At 44.0% G+C, this 24,892-nt stretch overlaps 1 protein-coding gene across 12 annotated transcripts in view; it reads left to right on the top strand.

Moving 5' to 3' along the window:
- The window catches only part of ENDOV (endonuclease V), a 120,891-nt gene that overhangs the window by 72,937 nt on the left and 23,062 nt on the right, over nucleotides 1–24,892 (top strand). For 5 of the 12 annotated variants that reach the window (XM_073682609.1, XM_073682605.1, XM_073682604.1 and 2 more), the window contains 7 exons: nucleotides 79–244; nucleotides 1,283–1,466; nucleotides 1,799–1,933; nucleotides 4,569–4,608; nucleotides 5,254–5,366; nucleotides 9,796–9,864; nucleotides 12,329–12,457. In XM_073682609.1, the coding sequence (XP_073538710.1) occupies nucleotides 180–244; nucleotides 1,283–1,466; nucleotides 1,799–1,933; nucleotides 4,569–4,608; nucleotides 5,254–5,366; nucleotides 9,796–9,864; nucleotides 12,329–12,457 (735 nt within the window). In that variant the 5' untranslated portion in view covers nucleotides 79–179. Of the gene's footprint in view, nucleotides 1–78; nucleotides 249–1,282; nucleotides 1,467–1,787; nucleotides 1,934–4,568; nucleotides 4,609–5,253; nucleotides 5,367–9,795; nucleotides 9,865–12,328; nucleotides 12,458–24,892 lie in introns of all 12 variants that reach the window. The other 7 variants (XM_073682611.1, XM_073682607.1, XM_073682612.1 and 4 more) reach the window with 5 other exon arrangements.

The raw sequence follows: 24,892 nt of genomic DNA, 5'->3' as shown, positions 1-24,892 counted from the left end.
CCTCTATTGGCTGTACAGAAAATTGACAGGACCGATGTAATGACGTCTCACGTTTCTTCTCTGGCTGTAATGACACAGAGTGACCGGCAGAGGGAGCGCTCTTCCGTCTGATTCTTTGGTTCTGCCGGGTGTCAGACGTTGAGAAATGCAGGAAGTGCTCGTTGCGTGGCGTCATCACCATGGAGGCGGCCGAGGACCCCGGGGACGAGACCGAGCGTGAGGAGAAGCTATTGGAGTGGGAGAGGCAAGTGCTGCTTCTGTCTAGTGACATTTCAGGCATCAACTGCGGACTCTGTAGTGAGCCAGGAGGACCCTCATGTCACAGCATGCTGGGATTTGTAGTTTCACTTGTATAGAGGAGGGACCTGACCATCCCCCGCTCCCTTTCCTCAGTATATCACTCAGGGCGGCTCCAGGTCTATGTGGACCCATTGTAGTTGGCCCCTCTTGGCTTTCAGTCGTTGCTCGCCTTCGCAGATCTAAGGGCTCGTTGTTTTTTTTGCGGTATGAGCTCGTTTTTATTAGTACCGTTTTGGGTCCATACGACTTTATGACCAATAATCAGTAATTCTGACCCATAATCGAGATGTTAGAATTTGTTATTTTCAACCTCTTAAATGCCGGGTTTACAGCTGACAGCGGCATCTAAGGGGTTACCGGCTCCAATCCTACTGGAATTTTGGTGGGCACAGCTGGCAAAGAACTTTGCCGTCATAGATCACTGTGGAAGTCATGTTCAACTGGGGTTTGCTTGTGACTCTTCCCTGGGTATCCACTAAAGGCAGATTAGAGATTTTGTTAGCCCCACCCACTTGACCAAATCTGAAGTGTCTGATCCATATATATAATGCCTGCAGACTCGGTGTAAAGGTTGGATGGACTAGGCAGCCTCCTATGGCATTATGTGAAGTCTGGAGACCTTCGCCCACATAACACCTAGAGTCCGATGGGCGCCATGGCAAAATTTAGACCTGGGCCCCCAACTGCATATTGGTTAAATGTATGGGCCCTTGTAGTGTTCTAGATCCTATAAAGAAATGTGTTGGCCCGTCCACGTAATGTCCACCATCCTGTAATAATGTTTCTTTTCCTAGGCCCCTTCCTGGTATAATGTCCCCCATCCCGTGCCCTTTCCTGTTATAATATCCTCCATCCCGTGCCCCTTCCTGTTATAATATCCCCTATCCTGTGCCTCTTCCTGTTTTAATGTTTTGAAGTCCATAATATATATAATAGGGGCTTGATACATATGGAGTTTGGTTACCGGCTACCTTTATTTCAGGGAGCAGAGCATTTTGAAAGAGAGCGTGATCACCAGCAACACTGAGCCATGGCAGAATAGCCCTGATTTCCACGGCCTGAAACACATTGGAGGGGTGGACCTGTCCTATCTAAAAGAAGATGATACAAGTGCCTGCGCCTCGCTGATAGTACTCAGCTACCCAGATCTGGAGGTAATCTTCCCTGTAAGCTCGATCAAGAATCCTAAATGTGTATTTGAACATGGTTTCCATGCAGACCTATGCGTCTCTGTAGTAACAGACTACAAACAAGCTCTGCGTAGTCTGATCGTGCAGTCATACTCCCAGCGACTCTTTGGTAACCTACTTTAACACAATGGTGGATGGAAGGGAGAATGACTGCAGGATCAGACTACACAGCTTTTGTAGTCTGTTACCACGGAGACACATAGGACAGCGTATTAGCTGTAGATGGAAAACGGTAGAATATTTTTTAGTGACTTGGAGCAATAGCGTTTACTTATCGCTGCCACTAATTATATCCAGGTGTGTCATAGGTCATCTACGAGGACTGCCAAATGGTGACCCTAGATGCCCCTTACATAGCCGGTTTCTTAGCTTTTCGAGAAGTGCCGTCACTGGTGGAAGCGGTGAGGAGGCTGCAGGAGAAGGATGCCGGTCTGATGCCTCAGGTGAGCGAGATCTGTGGCTCCGTATAGTGCTGCGTACTCGGGACTGGACCGGATTATAGAAGACATAGTACTATTGGGTTTGGGCTAGCATGTGGCCATCCTAAACTTAGGAGGTGTCTAGTAATACCAGAGACGGCCTGCAGACAAAAATGGCGCTGTGTGTGGGAATATTTTACATATTCCTATTCCTACCTCTTCTGTTATACCACCATATGAGAACACCTCTCCGCAGCTTGTGTGCAGTGAGGGTAATGTGCGACAGAGCTCTCCCACCTTAAACCTCTGCGGCAAGAAGCTGGATCTACAGTAAATGACCCCAAAGTATCTCCCAGCACATGGGCTGCATACACTTAACAGGTGATGTGCATGTTCAGTCTATGCTGTTGTATGTCTGATGACAAGTCTGATTACTTTTTCCATTTAAAACCAGCAGAATAGTGAGTGCAGCTCAGGATCAGTACAGGATAAGTAATGTAATGTATGTACACAGTGACTCCACCAGCAGAATAGTGAGTGCAGCTCTGGGGTATAATACAGGATGTAACTTAGGATCAGTACAGGATAAGTAATGTATGTACACAATGACTGCACCAGCAGAATAGTGAGTGCAGCTCTGGAGTATAATACAGGATGTAACTCAGGATCAGTACAGGATAAGTAATGTAATGTATGTACACAGTGACTGCACCAGCAGAATAGTGAGTGCAGCTCTGGAGTATAATACAGGATGTAACTCAGGATCAGTACAGGATAAGTAATGTAATGTATGTACACAGTGACTCCACCAGTAGAATAGTGAGCGCAGCTCTGGAGTATAATACAGGATGTAACTCAGGATCAGTACAGGTTAAGTAATGTAATGTATGCACACAGTGACTGCACCAGCAGAATAGTGAGTGCAGCTCTGGAGTATAATACAGGATGTAACTCGGGATCAGTACAGGATAAGTAACGTAATGCATGTACACAGTGACTGCACCAGCAGAATAGTGAGTGCAGCTCTGGAGTATAATGCAGGATGTAACTCAGGATCAGCACAGGATAAGTAATGTAATGCATGTACACAGCGACCTCACCAGCAGAATAGTGCGTGCAGCTCTGGAGTATAATACAGGATGTAACTCAGGATCAGTACAGGATAAGTAATGTAATGTAATGCATGTACACAGTGACCTCACCAGCAGAATAGTGCGTGCAGCTCTGGAGTATAATACAGGATGTAACTCAGGATCAGCACAGGATAAGTAATGTAATGTATGCACATAGTGACTCCACCAGCAGAATAGTGAGTGCAGCTCTGGAGTATAATACAGGATGTAACTCAGGATCAGTACAGGATAAGTAATGTAATGTATGTACACAGTGACTGCACCAGCAGAATAGTGAGTGCAGCTCTGGAGTATAATACAGGATGTAACTCAGGATCAGTACAGGATAAGTAATGTAATGTATGTACACAGTGACTCCACCAGTAGAATAGTGAGCGCAGCTCTGGAGTATAATACAGGATGTAACTCAGGATCAGTACAGGTTAAGTAATGTAATGTATGCACACAGTGACTGCACCAGCAGAATAGTGAGTGCAGCTCTGGAGTATAATACAGGATGTAACTCGGGATCAGTACAGGATAAGTAACGTAATGCATGTACACAGTGACTGCACCAGCAGAATAGTGAGTGCAGCTCTGGAGTATAATGCAGGATGTAACTCAGGATCAGCACAGGATAAGTAATGTAATGCATGTACACAGCGACCTCACCAGCAGAATAGTGCGTGCAGCTCTGGAGTATAATACAGGATGTAACTCAGGATCAGTACAGGATAAGTAATGTAATGTAATGCATGTACACAGTGACCTCACCAGCAGAATAGTGCGTGCAGCTCTGGAGTATAATACAGGATGTAACTCAGGATCAGCACAGGATAAGTAATGTAATGTATGCACATAGTGACTCCACCAGCAGAATAGTGAGTGCAGCTCTGGAGTATAATACAGGATGTAACTCAGGATCAGTACAGGATAAGTAATGTAATGTATGTACACAGTGACTGCACCAGCAGAATAGTGAGTGCAGCTCTGCAGTATAATACAGGAGGTAACTCAGGATCAGTACAGGATAAGTAATGTAATGTATGTACACAGTGACTACACCAGCAGAATAGTGAGTGCAGCTCTGGAGTATAATACAGGATGTAACTCAGGATCAGTACAGGATAAGTAATGTAATGTATGCACATAGTGACTCCACCAGCAGAATAGTGAGTGCAGCTCTGGAGTATAATACAGGATGTAACTCAGGATCAGTACAGGATAAGTAATGTAATGTATGTACACAGTGACTGCACCAGCAGAATAGTGAGTGCAGCTCTGGAGTATAATACAGGATGTAACTCAGGATCAGTACAGGATAAGTAATGTAATGTATGTACACAGTGACTGCACCAGCAGAATAGTGAGTGCACCTCTGGAGTATAGCGGATGCAACTGAGGATCAGTATTGTAATGAAGATTTACTTTATCTAAGTTGTAAAGTGAACATCTTTCTATACAGGAAAATACTGTAAGTGCAATCATTTCTGACTCTTTCCTACATTTTGTTCTCCAATGTGACTTGTGACTGTTTTATGTCCCAGGTGCTGTTTGTGGATGGGAATGGGATCCTGCATCACAGGGGTAATTAGTCTTTTGCTTACTTTACTTGATTGTGACATTTTCCTTAGTAATGTGTATTAAAGGGGCATTTTGACCAGTTTGAAATATCCTCCCCCCGGCAGACTCCAAATCACTTATCAGTAACCTGGAATAATAGGCTCACCCTTAAAATTGTCCTACGCAGACGCAATGCTTATTACCACCCCTTATTTTTACTTTTATAGCCAGCCATTCAGGCAGATTATTAAAGTAAAAGCTGGCAAGCCATTTGACAATGCATTCTGGGAAATGAGGGACTGAAAGCTCTAGCACCTATAGTGCTGGTAGAATGCTGATGAAGAAGAGCAGCCCTTTTTCTGAGGTCATGCCACTCCACAGAAGACACCTTCCACAGGTTTCGGGAGTGCTCAGAGTACAGTTGCAAACTCTTCCGGGATTCATGAAGGTCTCCCCCCCCCTTCCTTTCTGATCACCTTTTAGATGTTCTCGGAGAGTTGCCAACTATGGTTAAGGGAAGCTCCCGCTCTGACTGCTGGGAGAGAGGGCCTGTTGGGAGTCATGTTTTAAAACTCTACTGAAGAAAAGACTCTCAGTATTGTTAGCACTGACCACGGTCTTCGAATATTGGGCTTCATTTTCTTTATTCTTCCTTTTTTTCCCTTTCAGGTTTTGGCGTAGCTTGTCACCTTGGGACCCTCACCGGTTTACCCACTATTGGTGTTGCCAAGAACTTGCTCCAAGTGGATGGTCTGGAAAATAATGAGTCACATAAAGCGCAGGTGACTACAAGGACGCCCAGAAATCTAGTCCACCTTATACACATAGTCTTCATATTATGTTCTAATATTTAAAGGGGTTGTATCATCCTGGACAGCCCCCGTAATCTGAGAGCCGGCCGATCCTGAGACCTCTTATAAAACCCTAAGATGATTTATTTATTTTTTCCAAAAGTTGTCGCTGCACATTTCCACTGCAGTGCCCCTAGAGGGCAGATTTTGTATTACACACTACCATGTCAATGTCTAGTTAGCATCTGATGGCGAGCTGGATCCTAATAATAAAGAATAGCAATGACCATGCAGGGGTCCTCTATGGGTAGCTAAATGATGCCACACCCCATTGTGTAGTTGTAAATATCTGCTCTTGCATGGGTGGCTTCATAATGCTGAACTCGTATTTTGTATTCTTAGCACTCGCCCACCCAAACGGACCTATCACCCCCATCGGGCAGCATAGTCAGGGTCGCTTTGTGATACTCTAAGAAGGGATTTTTTTTTAAACACCATAATATGCAGTTGTAATAAAAAACTATTCACCTCTATTGTAAATTCAGTTTATTAGCAAAATGTAAAAATTTTCTTCTGTTCGCAATAAACCGATCAAACAAGAACAATGTAAATATCTGAACACAACGAATATAACAAGTGGGTTCTCCAAATTCAGCACAAAATACCACTTTTGCTGACTACTGCATTCTCCAAAGTATTCCTCCCCCCACTTCATGCCAAGTGTCTTTAGTACTCAGTAGAGCCCCCCTGGCTGTTATGACCTGCTGCAGACATGATACGTAGCCAGACACCAGCTTCTGGCAGCGTTCGAATCTTAGCCCAGGTGGTCAAAGAAAAAAAGTTTTCATATTTTTTTTATGATTTTGTTCTGTTCAATGATTAAATAAAACTGCAACTTTTCAGGCTTATGGATCAGTGGTTTGTCTGGAGGAGGAAGAAGAATGAAGCACATGCTGAAAAGAACACGCTGCTAACATGCTGGCTCGGTGATGCCTGCAGTGAAGTATGTTGCTGGCTCAGTAATGCTATAGTGAAGCATCGCGGTGGCTCGCTGATGCCTATAGTGAAGCATGTCGGTGACTCAGTGATGCCTACAGTGAAGCATGTCGGTAGCTCGGTGATGCCTACAGTGAAGCATGGCGGTGGCTCTGTGATGCCTACAGTGAAGCATGGCTGTAGCTCTGTGATGCCTACAGTGAAGCATGGCGGTGGCTCTGTGATGCCTACAGTGAAGCATGGCGGTGGCTCTGTGATGCCTACAGGGAAGCATGGCGGTGGCTCTGTGATGCCTACAGGGAAGCATGGCGGTGGCTCTGTGATGCCTACAGGGAAGCATGGCGGTGGCTCTGTGATGCCTACAAGGAAGCATGGCGGTGGCTCGCTGATGCCTACAGTGAAGCATGGCGGTGGCTCAGTGATGGTCTGGGGCTGCTTTGCTTCCTCTAGCATTGGAATCTTGTGGATAGCAATAAGGATTTAATAAAGTATCAGGATATTCTAGGAGAAAATATCATGCCTTCTGCGAGATGCTTTAGGTTGGGCGTCATTGGACCATCCAACAAGACATGGATCCCAAACATATGTCAGTCAGCCTAGGTTTGGTTTCAGAAGACGTCCTTGAAGATTTTGGAGTGGCTGTTGTAAAGGGCTCTTAGTACTAAAGACGCGTGTCTTGGAGGGATGCATATTTCTGAGACTGCTGTAATCAGTAAGTGTCATTTTGTGGTGAATTTGGAGAAACCTCTTTTTAGATCAGTTTTTGACTTTTTTCTTTATTGGTTTATTGCAAACAGCAGAAAGTCTGTAAATGTGTCCAATAAACCGAATTTTCATCGCGGAGTGAATAATTTTCTTGCCGCTGTGTTAATGTGCAGCTCAGATTCATGTTACACAGCTCGTCATTGGTTATTGATACTTAACCCTTTAATATCCAGACGTTACTGCAGAAGCATCACGTTTAGTAGATGGATTTATTTTCCCATTTGCCGCAAATCTCTCTGCAGCCCGAGCATGATAAATAATGTAACGCCGCGGTCACTTTTTCCTGGTATCGCAGATGGGATTTCACTGAAATGTCATTTATCAGCTGCAGATATCTGTTATGTTTATGATTCTAGTAACTGGTCGGCTTCATTTCCCTGAATGTTTGTTTTTCAGAGTAGGACGTTTGTGACAATCATTTTACAGTTGACAGGGGATCTATCATCTACCCCTGACATGTCATCTGTTTTATTAACTAATTGTATTTTTCATGAAATACAAATTCTTGAACTTATTTTCCTAGAATTTTGCATTGTGCTGTTCCTCTGTAATTACTCCTGGCAATATATAAATTGACAACTGGGTTTTGCCAGTCAGGGGGAGGGAATGGGGGGGCGTGTCAGCACTGATTGGACAGTGGGAGAGTGTGCAGGAACACTAACACCATTGGACTATGTAGAGAGACGCACCAATGTAAAATGTTAACACCCAGTTGTCTATTAAGGGGTATTCCCATCTCCCAAGATCCTATCCCAGTATATAGTAGGTGTAATAATATTAGCAAATAACTCCAATTAGAAATATAGTATAGTTCTTCTGATTATCGCTTACTCCATATGCCAGGGCATTGCAGTAGCTTAGATATCCATGGTTACGATCACTCAAATAGTGACAGTTATCTGACTTTGGTCATTACCATAGATACCCAAGCTACTGCAATGCCCTGCACATGGGGTAAACAAAATAGCGAATCAGAAGAATTATACTACATTTCTAATTGGTGTTATTTGCTAATAATAGTTATTATTATTATTATTCCTACTACGTATTGGGTAGGATCTTGGAGATGGGAAGAACTACAGTAGGACTACACAATTCAGAGTTTTAAGGAGAGCTTTCACTAAAATAGATAAGTCAGGAGAGCTTTTTAAAGGGTATTCTGACTCCCCTCCCTTCTGCATTGGGTGGTGAGCAGAGCTGGTCGAGTCACGTGTGCGTTCATATTTAGTCCTTTTTATTAGATTATTAAAGTGATATGTTGGCTCTCCCTTCCACATCAGGAGGTGAGTAACCTGGTGTCCTCACACCTAATATCTGGCTGATATCGTGCACCTGTCCTAGTCCCAACACTCAGCCTAGCAGGTATCAGTAGAGGTCACGTCACCGTCCATGCCCTCCTCCCGATGAAGTGAGTGGAGCTGGAAGACCCCTTTAAGGAAATCTATAAATGCTGAGAAACTGGGCCGATTTTTTACTTATCTTTTAATGATTCTCGTCCTTTATTCACTATTCGCTGCCTTACTGTAACTCTCAGTTAGAACAATGCTCAATCCTGCCCGCTGCTCCCTAGTAGATCAGGCTTTGTACAGGGAACGCTATGCTGCGCTGCATTGTGGAAAATGTAGTTTTTACAACATAGTCATATCAAACACCACGGCCACATTATTTGGCACCAGAGTGCAAAGGCCCCGTCACACTTAGCGACGCTACAGCGATTCCGACAACGATACGACCTGTTAGGGATCGTTGCTGCGTCGCTATGTGGTCGCTGGTGAGATGTCAGTTAGATCTTCCCAATGACGCAGCAACGATAAGGCGACCCATAGCGCCCCGTATAACGATGTCCACTGTCGTTGGGACCCTGTCACATAGCAGCTACTCTGACGATTCAGACCTCGATGAGGGACGACTTCTCAGTTGTGAGTCGCCAACGAGGTTGTTGGTAAGATGTCAAACACAGCGATGCATGCTACCCAGCGGGACCTCAACGATCAAAAAATGGTCCAGGCCATTCTGACACGACCAGCGATCTCACAGCAGGGGCCTGGTCGCTGCTAAGAGTCAAACGTAGCGAGATCGCTACTGAGGTCGCTGTTGCATCACAAAACTTGTGACTCTGCAGCGATCTCGCTTAGTGTGACGGGGGCTTAACATTGTACAGAGGAATGTCTCACTGTCTGTACTGACCCACCATCACAATGGTGACTTGTGCTGGATGTGACATAACAAATGTTATAACGCAAGTTATGTGAAGTATTTGCAAAGTTACTTATTATATGCAGGGTTAACGCAGTATCACCTTTGTACCTCACTTTACATTTTTTATGTATAGATCTACTAGTTGAGCAGTTATGTTAAGACATTGCTAATTTTGCCCTGCAGCCTGGATTAAACTCCAGAGCAGCATTCACAATACTTCTATTTGTTATTGGAAACCCAACCATCCCACCCCAACTCCTGTACTGATAAGTGTACGGCACTGAGTATGAAGAGCAGATACTTCCTAGCATTCCTTCCTGTTTCCATATCTTCCCAGGGCAGAGCTATAAATGCAGCTCTGGACTATAGGTAAACATGTAGATTTATTTTATAGGATGCGTCTTTCTTTTTGTCCTATGTTCCCTGTAAACTTTACATATAATAATTTTTTTTTTTCAAGGCGAAAGAGCTGCAAAATGGAGGAGACTTCTTTTATCTGAAAGGCAGCACCGGGAATGTTCTGGGAGCAGTAAGTATGCTGCTCTTGTGCCAAGACTCATGCAAGGAAAAAGCGGCGTCCACTTGTATTCAAGGGGTTGTCACAGATGATACATCGTCATCCTAACAGTAGCATTGGTCATCAATGTGTGTTCTCTTCATCAATCTTGTTCCCAGACCCCCAACAACGTGCTGCTGCCCCCAGACTTGTGGAAATATTAATGGATTTTTCGTTAATGGCATTGGAGGACACAAGACTGTTAGCATACACCCTCTCACTAAGTGAAAAATTGTTGGCTCCGCCTGGTTGGCTATACCCTCTCCTAAGACACTGGGCAGCTTGGTTGATTATCTTGGTGTCCGAAGGGCAGGTGGGAACGTGCACAGAAATGATTGGCCTCGCCATGATACTTTGGGCACCTGTACTTTGTTTAAAAAATTATTCTATTCTGACAGTCCCTTTAAAGCGCGCACCCATTACCGTCCTCCTGTAACGAGATTGCTGATGGGTTGCCATGGCAACCGGTGGTCTGATGAAGACCCCCGCCATTATGGTGCTCATGTGAAGACCATCCTGTGTCTGGCATTCATAAGAGACAGTGATTTTCACAATAAAGTGCAAAACTCTGGTACTGCAGTCTGTGGTATGAGAGACCAGACAATCGCAGATTTAAGTTCCCTAAGGGGACTGAAAAATACAGTGATAAAAATATAAATGTTTGTATTACCTCCCTATGCTACCATAAAAAATATATAAAATTAACTAACCCAATCAGAAAATGTCATAACAAGAGAGAATAAAAACTCCAGAATTAAAATTTTCTGCATTGTTGAAAAACGCAGTAAAAAGCAATCAAAACATTGTATTTGCCCCAAAATGGCATCGATAAAAATTCAAACCCACCACGCAAAAAAACAAACTTTCACACATTGACATCAAAATTAAAACTTTAACAGTTAAAACTTTCATGACCGAAGTAACAATTTTTTTTTTTGTTTTACAAATTTCCTGATTTATAACATCACTTAATTGGAAAAAAAAATACAAGTATGGTATCGCCATAATTGTACTGATCCTAAAACCTAATGCTAAAGTAAATTTTGCCGCACAATGAAAAGTGTAAAAACAAAACCCCTCAAAAAATTGGCAATAGCAGTTTTTGTGTTTTCACAATTTCACCGCACTTGGAATTTTTTTTTCTTTTTTTTTTTTTTTACATTATATGATAAAATGAATGGTGTCATTCAGAAATACAACTCGTTTTTTAAAAAAACAACAAGTGTCCGTATGGCTATGCCTATGAAGAAATGAAAAATGTATAGCTCTTGGAAGAAGAGGAGGAAAAAAGGAAGGTGCAAAATTGAAAAATAGCCACAGCAGGTAGAGGTTAAAAAGCTGTGGTCATTGTTATAATCTACACTAAGGCTGTGTGCCCACGATGCGTTTTTAATGCGTTTCCGCAGCATTTTTGCAGCTGCGGAAACGCATTAAAAACGCATGGTAGAAGGCCTGCCATGTTCCCCAATGATAATCCGCATGTGCTGTGCACATGCTGCGGAAATTTCCGCTGCAGATTATCATTGCGGAAAAAAACGCAGCACTACCAATTATTTTGCGGAAGTGCTGCGTCTTTGCCGCCATTGACTTGCATTGGAACGCATGGAATCCGCATCACTGTATATGTAGATGCGTAATCCAAGCTTTCTAATGTGCGGATGGTACCCGGGTGTAGAGGAGAGCAGAGTCTCATCCACACCCAGGTACCATTAAAAAATCTGTAAAAAAAAGAATAAAATAAAAAATAAATGTATACTTACCCTCCGATGGCCCGCGCTGTGCTCCTACTTGCTTCCCGGCACTTTGCAGTGAATTGAAGGACCTGCGCTGACGTCAGAGTCATGTGACGGGTCACGCGACGCTGACGTCGGCAGGTCTTTCAATTCATTGCTGCCGGGACGGAGCGAAACAAGACAGCGTGGGCCATCGGAGGGTAAGTATATATTTATTTTTTTATTTTTACCACTCTCTCGGGTCACACTATATAAATCCATGCCGTTTGCATGGATTTATATAGTGTGACCTAGTTGTCACAAGCACTTTCCAAGTGATGCTAAAATCGCTTGGAAAGCACTTGACAACCCGCATGCGGAAATGCATGTGAAGAACGCTTCACTTCCGCTTGTCCCTGGCAGGAAAACGCATGTAAAATCCGCATGTACAATCCGCATGCGTTTTTTTCTGCCAGGGAGATGCAGAAACGCTCAGGAAAAAATCCTGCGCATTTCTGCATCGTGGGCACATAGCCTTAAAAACATTTTTGCATGTTTACCTGGTAGGTTTCATATTATTAGGCAGGTTTCGGTATAAAATCTACAGAAGCGCTGTTATTCCTGCAGTGTCTGTGCTCAGGCAGCAAATCACCAGCCAAGTGCTTTTCTGCACATTTGTCTCCGTAGGGCTGTAGTAACCTCAGACACCGCGCTTCTTTCCGCAGGCATTGAAGAGCAGCCAGAAAAGTGTTAAACCCATCTATATCTCAGTTGGCCACAAAATAAGCCTGGAGACTGCTGTGCCACTGGTCCACTCGTGCTGCAGATATCGGGTGCCCGAGCCAACTAGACAGGTGCGTCATCCTACCAAACATCCATGAATGTCATATTTCTTTGCTAATTAATTTCATAATCTGCCCTTAAAGGGGTATTCCCATGTCCAAGATCCTATCCCAACTTGCAGCAGCTATAATAATATTACCAAATACCTCCAATTACAAATGTAGTATAGTTCTTTTGATTTGCTATGTCGCTTACCCCATGTGCAGGGCATTGCAGTAGCTTAGGTATCCATGGTTACAACAACTCGTATAGTGACAGTTAATTGTTAGTGGTTGTAACCATGGACACCTAAGCTACTGCAATGCCCTGCACATGGAGTAAGCGACATAGCAAATCAAAAGAACTATACTACATTTCTAATTGGAGGTATTTGCTAATATTATTATTACACCTATTGATTATTAGGATAGGATCTTGAAGATGGGAATACCCCTTTAAAGGGGTCCATGCTCCATTTTACCAACACAGAGGTTCAAAGCTTCCGCACAGACGTAGAGCACATTCCTCGCTTGAAGTCAGGGTGTTGGATGTAAAGTCTTACTGGTTCTGTCTAGGAGAGTGTGTGCAAAGGAAAGGACACAAAAAAAGATGGCAGCCTTCAAGTCATCTTAGGTGCCTTGTACAGGAACTTGTTTTTGTGTGATCATCCCTTTTTCCCAAAACAATTTAATTTTTATGCATTTCTTTACAAAGCATAATGGTTTGCTTGAAGATGTCCACTAGTTTGAAGTGGTCGGCAGCATTTTCACAATTGCTTAATTTTCCGAAAATTTATCACACTTGCTGTCTCTCCCAGATTGTCCGGCAGGCTCCCAAAAATGGAAGACGCCTTCTGGAAGAGTTAGCAAATTTCCAGGGTGCTGCAGGAGCTTTTCCCAATTTCCTTGAAAGCAGCTCTGCCTATAATATGTGTGGTGGCCAGGAGGCTTTTTCATCAGACCAAACTTCATCATCCACACTCGTATTCAAGGGGCAGACTTGACACCCCTCTGCAAAATGGTTTCAGCATATTGGCTGGGATAAAATATATGGAAAGTCCAAAAACCTGCAACATTAAGCTTATTAATACACATTAGGGGTAACATGAAAAACGATTAACCATTGGTAAACCTGCAAGTTCAAGCCCAACCGTTCTTAGTTATGAGACGCATAGGTCTATCAGGGGTTGGCCTGTTCCATTATTGCTTGTTTTCCCTTACGATGCATTAATGGGAATCTGACAGCGGATTCATGTTGCACGATCCACTGGCAGAATGTATTAGACATTGGATGCATAATTTCAGCCAGGTATGTTTCAGAGAAAAACATAATTTTAAAAGACTGAGCCGCACTGGAGACAAATCTGGCAGGCGGGTTCCCAGCGGCTTCTCTCCACCCACTGCCCCTGAGTGACAGGTCTCTCCCTATACACACATGGTAGTGGGTGGGAATTAGCCTTCTGGGACCTTCCTGTCCAACTAGTTTCCTCTGATGCTTGGTCCCTATTTAAGTAGGATTTTCTTTGAAACGCCATAACGTTTCAGAGTTAAACATACCTGGCTGAAACCACACAGCCAGTGTCTGATATATGCGGCTCATGGATTGAGCACCATATACCCTCTGTCATGTTCCCTTTAATAAACTTTTGGACTTTTATCTGTATGTCGCTGTGAAGCTGGGTTTTTTTGGACCTTCCTGTTGTAGCTGCAGCGTGCTACTGTTTCCTCCTAGACTCCGGCCATTCTCTGAATTGTGGTGTGGTTGGTCTGAGCTGCCGGTTAATCTATCCTGGATTATAAATATTATTGGTATAATGCACTATATGGGGATAATATTGAGGGACATATCTAAATCCTTGCATTCAGGTTTGTCATTCAGCCCCATTGTCCGTGGCGTATAACATCCAGCCCCTTGTCGTCGTCCCCCTCCCTAGTGTATAGCTTCCGGTCTCTTGCTGTCTGCCTTAGCCAACATGTTACACAACAGCTTGTGGTAAAGAGCTCTCTGATATCAGCGCAGTCCTGTAATAGGAGTCACCGGGGTAACAAGTCCGTTCATGACATTTCTTCCCTCCTAAATCTTCCCCCATCATCTGTGAGTGATAATATTGAGAAGTGGAAGGAACCGCAGCAAGTGAGCCACAAAGTAGAGACCCCATAACGTTACAATGTGGGGGCCGAGTGCTGAGGAGCAGAGGAGAGAAAAGTCACCAACGCTCTGCTCCATAACTTCAGAGTCCAGACCTCCTCTGGTATTCACTTCCGCACCAACACTGTGCCCCCACCTGCAGCTTCATGGCCAAGCAGCTGCATCCAGCTGTACATCACCAAACACAATGTCAAGCATTGGATGTAGTGGTGTAAAGCCGCCACCACTTGACTCTGGAGCAGTGGAAACATGTTCCAGTAAAGGGGAATCTTAATGCTTCAATATACCAAGACAATTGTATTCTTCCATCTTTGTGGGAATAGTTTGGGGAAGGCCCTTTTCTGTTCCCCATTACTGTGCCCAGTGCACAAGGTCCATAAAGACATGGTTGGGGGAGTTTGTTGTGGAAGAACATGACGGCCCCACAGAGCCCGGGCTACAGCCCCATCCAACACCTTTGAGGTGAATTAAAATGGAGATTGTGTCTGACCTCACAAATGCTCTTGTGTATCATGGAGCAAAAATTCCCACAGCTGCCTCCAAAATATCATAGGAAGTCTTCCCAGAAGAGTGGGAGCTGTTATACCTGCAATGAGATTGATATATACAGGGTGGTCCAAAAGTAGGTGGACAGAAACTTTTTTGCACAAGTCTCTTTGGGTATTAATTTCTTGAAAAGCATGTCTTATGTAATTTTTCAAATCACTGACACTTTTTGGTTTTCGACTATAAACTTTATCGTTGAGTACTCCCCAAAAGATGAAATCAATTGGGGTCAAGTCTGGTGAACGTGCCAGCCAATCAAGTGGGCCTCTTCGGCCAATCCATTTATTAGGAAATGTTTCATCAAGATACTCGCGGACTACTCTTGAATAATGTGGAGGGGCCCCATCTTGTTGGAAATAATGGTCATTTGAATTAGGCTGTTGCTGTAACTGGGGAACAACTTGATTCATTAGGATTTCGAGATATTTATCTCCTGTGACTGTTCCATCAAAAAATATTGGTCCGAAAACACCAAAACGTGAAATACCACCCCAAACATTGAGACCAGGCTCATTTAGTTGTTGCTCTAATGTTAAATGCATGTTCTCATTATACCAGTAAATACAATTGTCTATTAATATGGCCGGATAATTTGAAAGAAGCTTCATCACTCCACATAATCACTTTACACCCTGTTTGATAAATCTCCCCCTTCATAACCTTATTACACTTTCTGTCCACCTACTTTTGGGCCACCTTGTGTGTGTGTATATGTGTGTGTGTGTGTGTGTATAATATATATATATATTGCTCAAAAAAATAAAGGGAACACTTAAACAACAGAATATAAGTCCAAGTACATCAAACTTCTGTGAAATCAAACTGTCCACTTAGGAAGCAACACTGATTGACAATCAATTTCACATGCTGTTGTGCAAATGGAATAGACAATAGATGGAAATTATTGGCAATTATCAAGACACCCTCAATAAAGGAGTGGTTCTGCATGTGGGGACCACAGACCACATCTCAGTACCAATGCTTTCTGGCTGATGTTTTGGTCACTTTTGAATGTTGGTTGTGCTTTCACACTCGTGGTAGCATGAGATGGACTCTACAACCCACAGAAGTTGCTCAGGTAGTGCAGCTCATCCAGGATGGCATATCAATGCGAGCTGTGGCAAGAAGGTTTGCTGTGTCTGTCAGCGTAGTGTCCAGAGGCTGGAGGTGCTACCAGGAGACAGGCCAGTATACCAGGAGACATGGAGGGGGCCGTAGGAGGGCAACAGCCCAGCAGCAGGACCGCTACCTCCGCCTTTGTGCAAGGAGGAACAGGAGGAGCACTGCCAGAGCCCTGCAAAATGACCTCCAGCAGGCTACAAATGTGCAAGAGTCTGCACAAACTGTTAGAAACCAACTCCATGAGGGTGGTATGAGGGCCCGACGTCTACAGATGGGGGTTCTGCTCACAGCCCAACACCATGCAGGACGCTTGGCATTTGCCACAGAACACCAGGATTGGCAAAGTCGCCACTGGCACCCTGTTCTCTTCACAGATGAAAGCAGGTTCACACTGATCACATGTGATAGACGTGACGAGTCTGGAGACGCTGTGGAGAGCGATCTGCTGCCTGCAACATCCTTCAGCATGACCGATTTGGCAGTGGGTCAGTAATGGTGTGGGGTGGCATTTCTTTGGAGGGCCGCACAGCCCTCCATGTGCTTGCCAGAGGTAGCCTGACTGCCATTAGGTACCGAGATGAGATCCTCAGACCCCTTTGTGAGACCATATGCTGGTGCGGTTGGCCCTGGGTTCCTCCTAATGCAGGACAGCAGGACCATGCCAGACCTCATGTGGCTGGAGTGTGTCAGCAGTTCCTGCAAGATGAAGGCATTGAAGCTATGGACTGGCCCGCCCGTTCCCCAGACCTGAATCCGATTGGAGTACATCTGGGATATCATGTCTCGCTCCATCCACCAATGTCACGTTGCACCACAGACTGTCCAGGAGTTGGTGGATGCTTTAGTCCAGGTCTGGGAGGAGATCCCACAGGAGACCATCCGCAACCTCATCAGGAGCATGCCCAGGTGGTGTAGGGAGATCATACAGGCACGTGGAGGCCACACACAATACTGAGCCTCATTTTTACTTGTTTTAAAGACATTGCTTCAAAGTTGGATCTGCCTGTAGTGTGTTTTTCCACTTTAATTTTGGGGGTGACTCCAAATCCAGGCCTGGTGTTGTCAGCACATTCAACTTTGTACAGAACAAAGTTTTCAATGAGAATATTTCATTCATTCAGATCTAGGATGTGTTATTTGCGTGTTCCCTTTATTTTTTCGAGCAATGTGAAATATATATATATATATATATATATATATATATATATATATATATATATATATATATATATATATATATATATATATATATATATATATATATATATATATATATATATATATATATATATATATTACAGTACAGACCAAAAGTTTGGACACACCTTCTCATTTAAAGATTTTTCTGTATTTTCATGACTATGAAAATTGTACATTCACACTGAAGGCATCAAGACTATGAATTAACACATGTGGAATTATATACTTAACAAAAAAGTGTGAAAAAACTGAAAATATGTCTTATATTCTAGGTTCTTCAAAGTAGCCACCTTTTGCTTTGATGACTGCTTTGCACACTCTTGGCATTCTCTTGATGAGCTTCAAGAGGTAGTCACCGGAAATGGTTTTCACTTCACAGGTGTGCCCTGTCAGGTTTAATAAGTGGGATTTCTTGCCTTATAAATGGGGTTGGAACCATCAGTTGTGTTGTGCAGAAGTCTGGTGGATACACAGCTGATAGTCCTACTGAATAGACTGTTAGAATTTGTATTATGGCAAGAAAAAAGCAGCTAAGTAAAGAAAAACGAGTGACCATCATTACTTTAAGAAATGAAGGTCAGTCAGTCCGAAAAATTGGGAAAACTTTGAAAGTGTCCCCAAGTGCAGTTGCAAAAACCATCAAGCGCTACAAAGAAACTTGCTCACATGAGGACCGCCCCAGGAAAGGAAGACCAAGAGTCACCTCTGCTTCTGAGGATAAGTTTATCCGAGTCACCAGCCTCAGAAATCGCAGGTTAACAGCAGCTCAGATTAGAGACCAGGTCAATGCCACACAGAGTTCTAGCAGCAGACACATCTCTTCAACAACTGTTAAGAGGAGACTTTGTGCAGCAGGCCTTCATGGTAAAATAGCTGCTAGGAAACCACTGCTAAGGACAGGCAACAAGCAGAAGAGGCTTGTTTGGGCTAAAGAACCCGAGGAATGGACATTAGACCAGTGGAAATCTGTGCTTTGGTCTGATGAGTCCAAATTTGAGATCTTTGGTTCCAACCGCAGGGTCTTTGTGCGACGCAGAAAAGGTGAACGGATGGACTCTACATGCCTGGTTCCCACCGTGAAGCATGGAGGAGGAGGTGTGATGGTGTGGGGGTGCTTTGCTGGTGACACTGTTGGGGATTTATTCAAAATTGAAGGCATACTGAACCAGCATGGCTACCACAGCATCTTGCATCGGCATGCTATTCCATCCGGTTTGCGTTTAGTTGGACCATCATTTATTTTTCAACAGGACAATGACCCCTAACATACCTCCAGGCTGTGTAAGGGCTATTTGACCAAGAGGGAGAGTGATGGGGTGCTACGCCAGATGACCTGGCCTCCACAGTCACCAGACCTGAACCGAATCGAGATGGTTTGGGGTGAGCTGGACCGCAGAGTGAAGGCAAAAGGGACAACAAGTGCTAAGCATCTCTGGGAACTCCTTCAAGATTGTTGGAAGACCATTTCCAGTGACTACCTCTTGAAGCTCATCAAGAGAATGCCAAGAGTGTGCAAAGCAGTAATCAAAGCAAAAGGTGGCTACTTTGAAGAACCTAGAATATAAGACATATTCCCAGTTGTTTCACACTTTTTTTGTTAAGTATATAATTCCACATGTGTTAATTCATAGTTTTGATACCTTCAGTGTGAATTTACAATTTCCATAGTCATGAAAATACAGAAAAATATTTAAATGAAAAGGTGTGTCCAAACTTTTGGTCTGTACTGTATATATAAAACTCTCTCTCTCTCTCTCTCTCTCTCTCTCTCTCTCTCTCTCTCTCTCTCTCTCTCTCTCTCTCTCTCTCTCTCTCTCTCTCTCTCTCTCTCTCTCTCTCTCTCTCTCTCTCTCTCTCTCTCTCTCTCTCTCTCTCTCTCTCTCTCTCTCTCTCTTTCTCTCTCTCTCTCTCTTTCTCTCTTTCTCTCTCTCTCGATAATCTGTATCTCTCTATATACAGGGTGGTCCAAAAGTAGGTGGACAGAAAGTGTAATAAGGTTGTGAAGGGGGAGATTTATCAAACACTAAATTGTAGCCGCCTGTCTGGATCATCCTCCAATAAACCATGAATTAGACGTGGACGATAAGCTTTCCACCCAATAGATTTCAGGATTCGCATGATAGAAGCGCGTGAAATTCCCAATTCCAAAGAGGCTCTTCTGGTGGACTTTTTTACACTCTGAACAAATGTTTCAGCAACAAGTTGTTTATTATCTTCTGTACAGACTGTTTTGGGTCGACCAGTTTTTGGAGCATTAAGGATTGAGGCAGTGGCATTGAATTTGTCACGAATGCGGTAAATGGTTTGTGTCTTTGGGGCTTGAGTACCAAATGTTTCAACCCAATTTGCTCTAACGGTTTCAGCATTTTGAGATTTCCAATACTCTGTTAATTTAAATACAGATCAAAGAAAATGGATTTTATTTGCCATTATGTGTTATCTGAATTATCTGAAAAGAAAACAGATTTGGGGGAGATCTATCTGTGAAAACTAGATCTGTGAAACTGGCTCAGTTGCCCTTAGCAACCAATCAGATTCCACCTTTCATTTTCCAAAGAGTCTGTGAGGAATGAAAAGTGGAATCTGATTGGTTGCTAAAGGCAACTGAGCCAGTTTCACTTTACACCATGTTTGATAAATCTCCCCCTTCATATCCTTATTACACTTTCTGTCCACCTACTTTTGGACCACCCTGTATATCTTTAGCTATATCTATCTATCTCTCTATGGATGTAGAATCTGATGTTATAAATGGCACCTTTAGGTGTATTGTGGAGGGGTCCCAAACATTTTGTCCATATAATTCTATATAGACGAAAAGGGGTTAAAATAATTCTTATCTGGGGTTCATCTGATAGAATGGCTTTCTTGCAATCAGGAAGAGAAAATATATGAACTGGTCATGAAGCATTGGTGTTCAGATACAGGTATTTAGAGGGTACCTCGTGGTAAAATTGCAGAACTATAGTTTCTTAGGGGGTGCAGCAAGCCACTCGACCACCTCAATGTGGGAGAAATACCCCACATGAATTACCGAAGGTCCGACAATTGTCCGCTTTCTTCTAAAACCAGCATCTCTCCTAGCCACAGGTTGCTCAGTAAAGCTAAGCTGCAATACCAGATGCAGCCTGTGGTGAGGTATGGTGCTGTTTTTTTCTTTCCGCCTTATAAAATTTTGATGCTCCAACGCCTTATAGTCCAGCATGGTCATTGGATTAAAAGCACTGTATTTGGGATCTGGTTTCTGAGCTCTTGACTTGCTGATATCTACCTACTTGCAGTTAACTCAGGCTTATTCTTATAATTCTAATGAAATGGGTCACCCCAATGGGCACATTCAGCGAATTTAGATGGTTTCGATTACTGTTTTGCACTTAGCAAGTTGCTTGTGTTTCTGGAAGAAGCATTTGAAGACTGTCCACAAAAGACTTGCGCTGAGTTATATAACCAGGAAAGCTTGTTATCTGTAAGCCTCATAATCTGAGTCTTACTTCTGCTCTCCATCATGTGGCTGTTCAGCTCCAGTTAACCCCTCCAGATTTTCATTAGGCTGGGAATCTAAACAGTGTAAAAATAGAAAGTGAAAGAGTCATTCTTGTATATCATGTAAAGTCCATAGGATGTACGGTCGCAATGGCAACCAGATACAATTCCATCTCACTGTCATCCTGACATTGCATGAGTGTCAGCACAGTTCTTGTTCCCGTTCTGCCCGTAACCTGCCCATGTTGCCTCTGGCCATTTTGTTCTTGGTGCTGGCTCCTTACTTGTTTTAGACTTTCCCTGGTTCCAACTTCTTGCTTATTTCTGGACGCTGGTTCCTCACTATTCTCTCTGCAATCTGCCTTCATATACTGTTTTTTTGGTCTAATGCTTCAGTCCAGTCTTCCTCGTTCTCGCCCATGTCTCAGTCTGACCATGCTATTGTGTTTGGATATTCCTCCTGGCTGTGACCCACGTCTCTGCCTAACTACTCCTTAAGTACAGTCCTACTGGATGTGACCCATAGCTCTTTCTGATAACGCTCCTTTTCAGTCCTCCTCGCTCTGACCCGTAACTCTTTCTGAACACCGTTCAAGTGTTGTCCTCCTGGTTCTAATCCACGGCATCTTCTGACCACGCTTCAGTTAGATCCTCCTGGACATGGCTTTTTTTGACAATGCTCCAGTGTAATCCTCCTTGCTCTGAACCATGGCATCATCTGACCATACTTTAAGTTTAGTCCTCTTGGCTCTGACTCTCAGCTCATTCGTAACACTGCCAAATCTGTTTCTCCTTGCTCTGACCCATGTCTTTCTCTCTCTCCAGGCCAGTCCTCCTAGATGTGATCTATGCCTCTTTCTGATCATGGTCCACTGCAGTCCTCTTGGCTGTAATCTATGTCATCCTTTGACTATCCTTCAATCTATTCCTTCTGGCCACGGCTCCATCTGATCATGCTCCAGTCTACCACTCCTAGCTGTGACTTATGGCTTCCTCTGACCACACTTCAATGTAGTTCACTTGGCTCTAACCCACTTTTCGTTCTGGCTTTGACTCATGGCTCCATCTAACTATGCTTCTGCTCAGTCCTCCTACATCTTACCTACAGCTCTCTGATCATGCTCCACTCCAATTATCCTGACTTTGAACCATGTCTTTGTCTGACCACTCCCCAATTCAGCCCTCATGGATGAGACCCGTGGCTCTATCTGATAATTTAGTCCTATTGGCTATGAACCTGGGCTCCTTCCGAGCACTCTGCAAAGGACATTCCAGTCTATTGTTTATGGCTGGGACCCATATTTATGACTATTCTATTCTGCACTCCTCCTGATTCAGGCCCATGGTTCTGTCTTACCTACCAGTCTTTTCTTTGTATCCATCCCGATATTTGCTCTTGTTCTTGTTTGACTTCCAACTTGTGACTCCTACGTAGAGCTGATTCTGCAGAAAGTCCAGACCTCCAAACGGGGGTTAAAAGTAGTTACCAGAGAAACCTTTTAGACTCTGCACCCCATTCTATCTGGAGTAAAACCATTTGTTGCCTTAAAGGTTTTTTTTCCACTAAAAAAGTTTAATTTTAATCAACATTTTAATCAAAAAATCTTTGAATAATTAGAAGTTTCACAATTGGATGTGTTTAAAAAAAAATGTTCCTGTGCTGAGATAATCTTTATAAATGTGCCCCTGCTGTGTAATGGCTGTGTCTGACCTTACAGGGACATGGTCTGATCATACCACTTCTCCTGGGCAGAGGAGGACACAAGAGAGTATACAGACATTATAACAGAGGATCACAGCTGATTTTTTTCTTTGAGGTAAAACATTGCTTCGAAACAGGCAGTGAAATGTTTTGCCTCACAAAAAGAATCAGCTGCGATCCCCTGCTGTCCTGTCTGTATACTCTTTTGCTCCCTCCCCTGCCCAGGAGCTGTGGTATGATCAGACCATGTTCCTGTACGGTCAGACACAGCCATTACACAGCACACAGCAGGGGCACATTTATCTCAGCACAGGGACATTTTTTTAACGCATCCAATTGTGGAAATTATTATTATTCCAAGATCTATAAATTAAAATGTACTTTTTGGGAAAATCCCTTTTAAGGATCTTTTCAATTCCAGAGCTGGACCGTATATCTTTATATGGTCAGAGATCTGCTCTTCACGGCTCTTAATCATTGGCTTTCCTTATTAGAGCTATAGATAGAATTTTAACCTTTCAGTCTGTCTGTAGCCACCACTAAAGGAAGCTTGCTGAAGTTCTGAGCTTTAGAATTGGTGCAAGATACGTCAAGGAAAGCGGTAAAGTTCCAGAACTTTTCTTCTAATGTTGATGTTTGCTGTCACCAGGGGTTAAAGGTTCCTTAGTGTGATAGGATTTACTTTGTATCCCTGATGTGACATGGCTTGCTCACTTATCCAGACTCCCGCATGATGCAGACCTGACACAGCCCCACTGTAGTAGTGTAGACTATCTAGAATTAAAAACTAAATGGCCAATAGATGGCATAACAGGACAAAACTTTCTGCTCGCCACCGGGCTGCTTATACCGCCGTTCCTGCATATGGTTCATTGCATTGAGTTACTCCTGGGTAATATAATAAGCAAAGCGTTACTACTGAATATCTCCTATATACATGTCTTATGCACTTTATAGACCGCCATGTAAACCCCCCTCCTCCATTAGCCAGAGCGGAGTGTTGCTGCAAAGAGCATCGCTCTGCATCCATAGATTACACAGGCACCCATCGACTACAGCGGGCATTCTGTAATACTGTGTTTCCCCTACAGCCTTGTTTGATGTGTATATATTTGGCAGATTTAAAGGAGTTGTCCACCCTTTAGGGACTATTTTTCTTTTTCACCTAAATACATGTATTCAGGGTTTAAAAAGTTTTTGCAACTGGGTTTCATTAAAGGGAACCGGTCATGCCCCCAAACGCTATTAAATTGCTGATGTTGGGGTAATCTGCCGGTTACTAGCGTTCCAATGGTGTCTAGCTCCTTTACTGAAAGCGAGGCTACTATTAGAAAATTAACTTGACTCCTAGCGGGAGCCACTGGCTTTCAGTCAGAGGCGTGCCCGGACTGGCTTTCAGTCAGAGGCGTGCCCGGACTGGCTTTCAGTCAGAGGCGTGCCCGGACTGGCTTTCAGTCAGAGGCGTGCCCGGACTGGCTTTCAGTCAGAGGCGTGCCCGGACTGGCTTTCAGTCAGAGGCGTGCCCGGACTGGCTTTCAGTCAGAGGCGTGCCCGGACTGGCTTTCAGTCAGAGGCGTGCCCGGACTGGCTTTCAGTCAGAGGCGTGCCCGGACTGGCTTTCAGTCAGAGGCGTGCCCGGACTGGCTTTCAGTCAGAGGCGTGCCCGGACTGGCTTTCAGTCAGAGGCGTGCCCGGACTGGCTTTCAGTCAGAGGCGTGCCCGGACTGGCTTTCAGTCAGAGGCGTGCCCGGACTGGCTTTCAGTCAGAGGCGTGCCCGGACTGGCTTTCAGTCAGAGGCGTGCCCGGACTGGCTTTCAGTCAGAGGCGTGCCCGGACTGGCTTTCAGTCAGAGGCGTGCCCGGACTGGCTTTCAGTCAGAGGCATGCCCGGACTGGCTTTCAGTCAGAGGCGTGCCCGGACTGGCTTTCAGTCAGAGGCGTGCCCGGACTGGCTTTCAGTCAGAGGCGTGCCCGGACTGGCTTTCAGTCAGAGGCGTGCCCGGACTGGCTTTCAGTCAGAGGCGTGCCCGGACTGGCTTTGGTATGACTCAGGCAGCTGTAACCACACCTCAACACTATGATTGACAGCTCGCATTTTTGGGACATGACAGGTTGTTTAAAAAATGTTGCACCATTTGCTTTCTGTAGCCACCGTGTTGCAATTTGTATTGCTGGCTGCAGAATGAGTTAAGTGGCGATCCATCATTGAGCTCGTTCTAATGTCTCACAGTAGAGTTTGTAATGGCTTTCTGTCTTTTCCTGAGTT

The sequence above is a fragment of the Phyllobates terribilis genome, unplaced genomic scaffold (genome assembly GCF_046119375.1).
Source record: "Phyllobates terribilis strain yellow unplaced genomic scaffold, ASM4611937v1 Scaffold_5__5_contigs__length_657084704, whole genome shotgun sequence".
Classification (NCBI taxonomy): domain Eukaryota; kingdom Metazoa; phylum Chordata; class Amphibia; order Anura; family Dendrobatidae; genus Phyllobates; species Phyllobates terribilis.
Note: the sequence above shows the minus strand (reverse complement) of the source record. Positions and strands in the feature narration are given on the sequence as shown.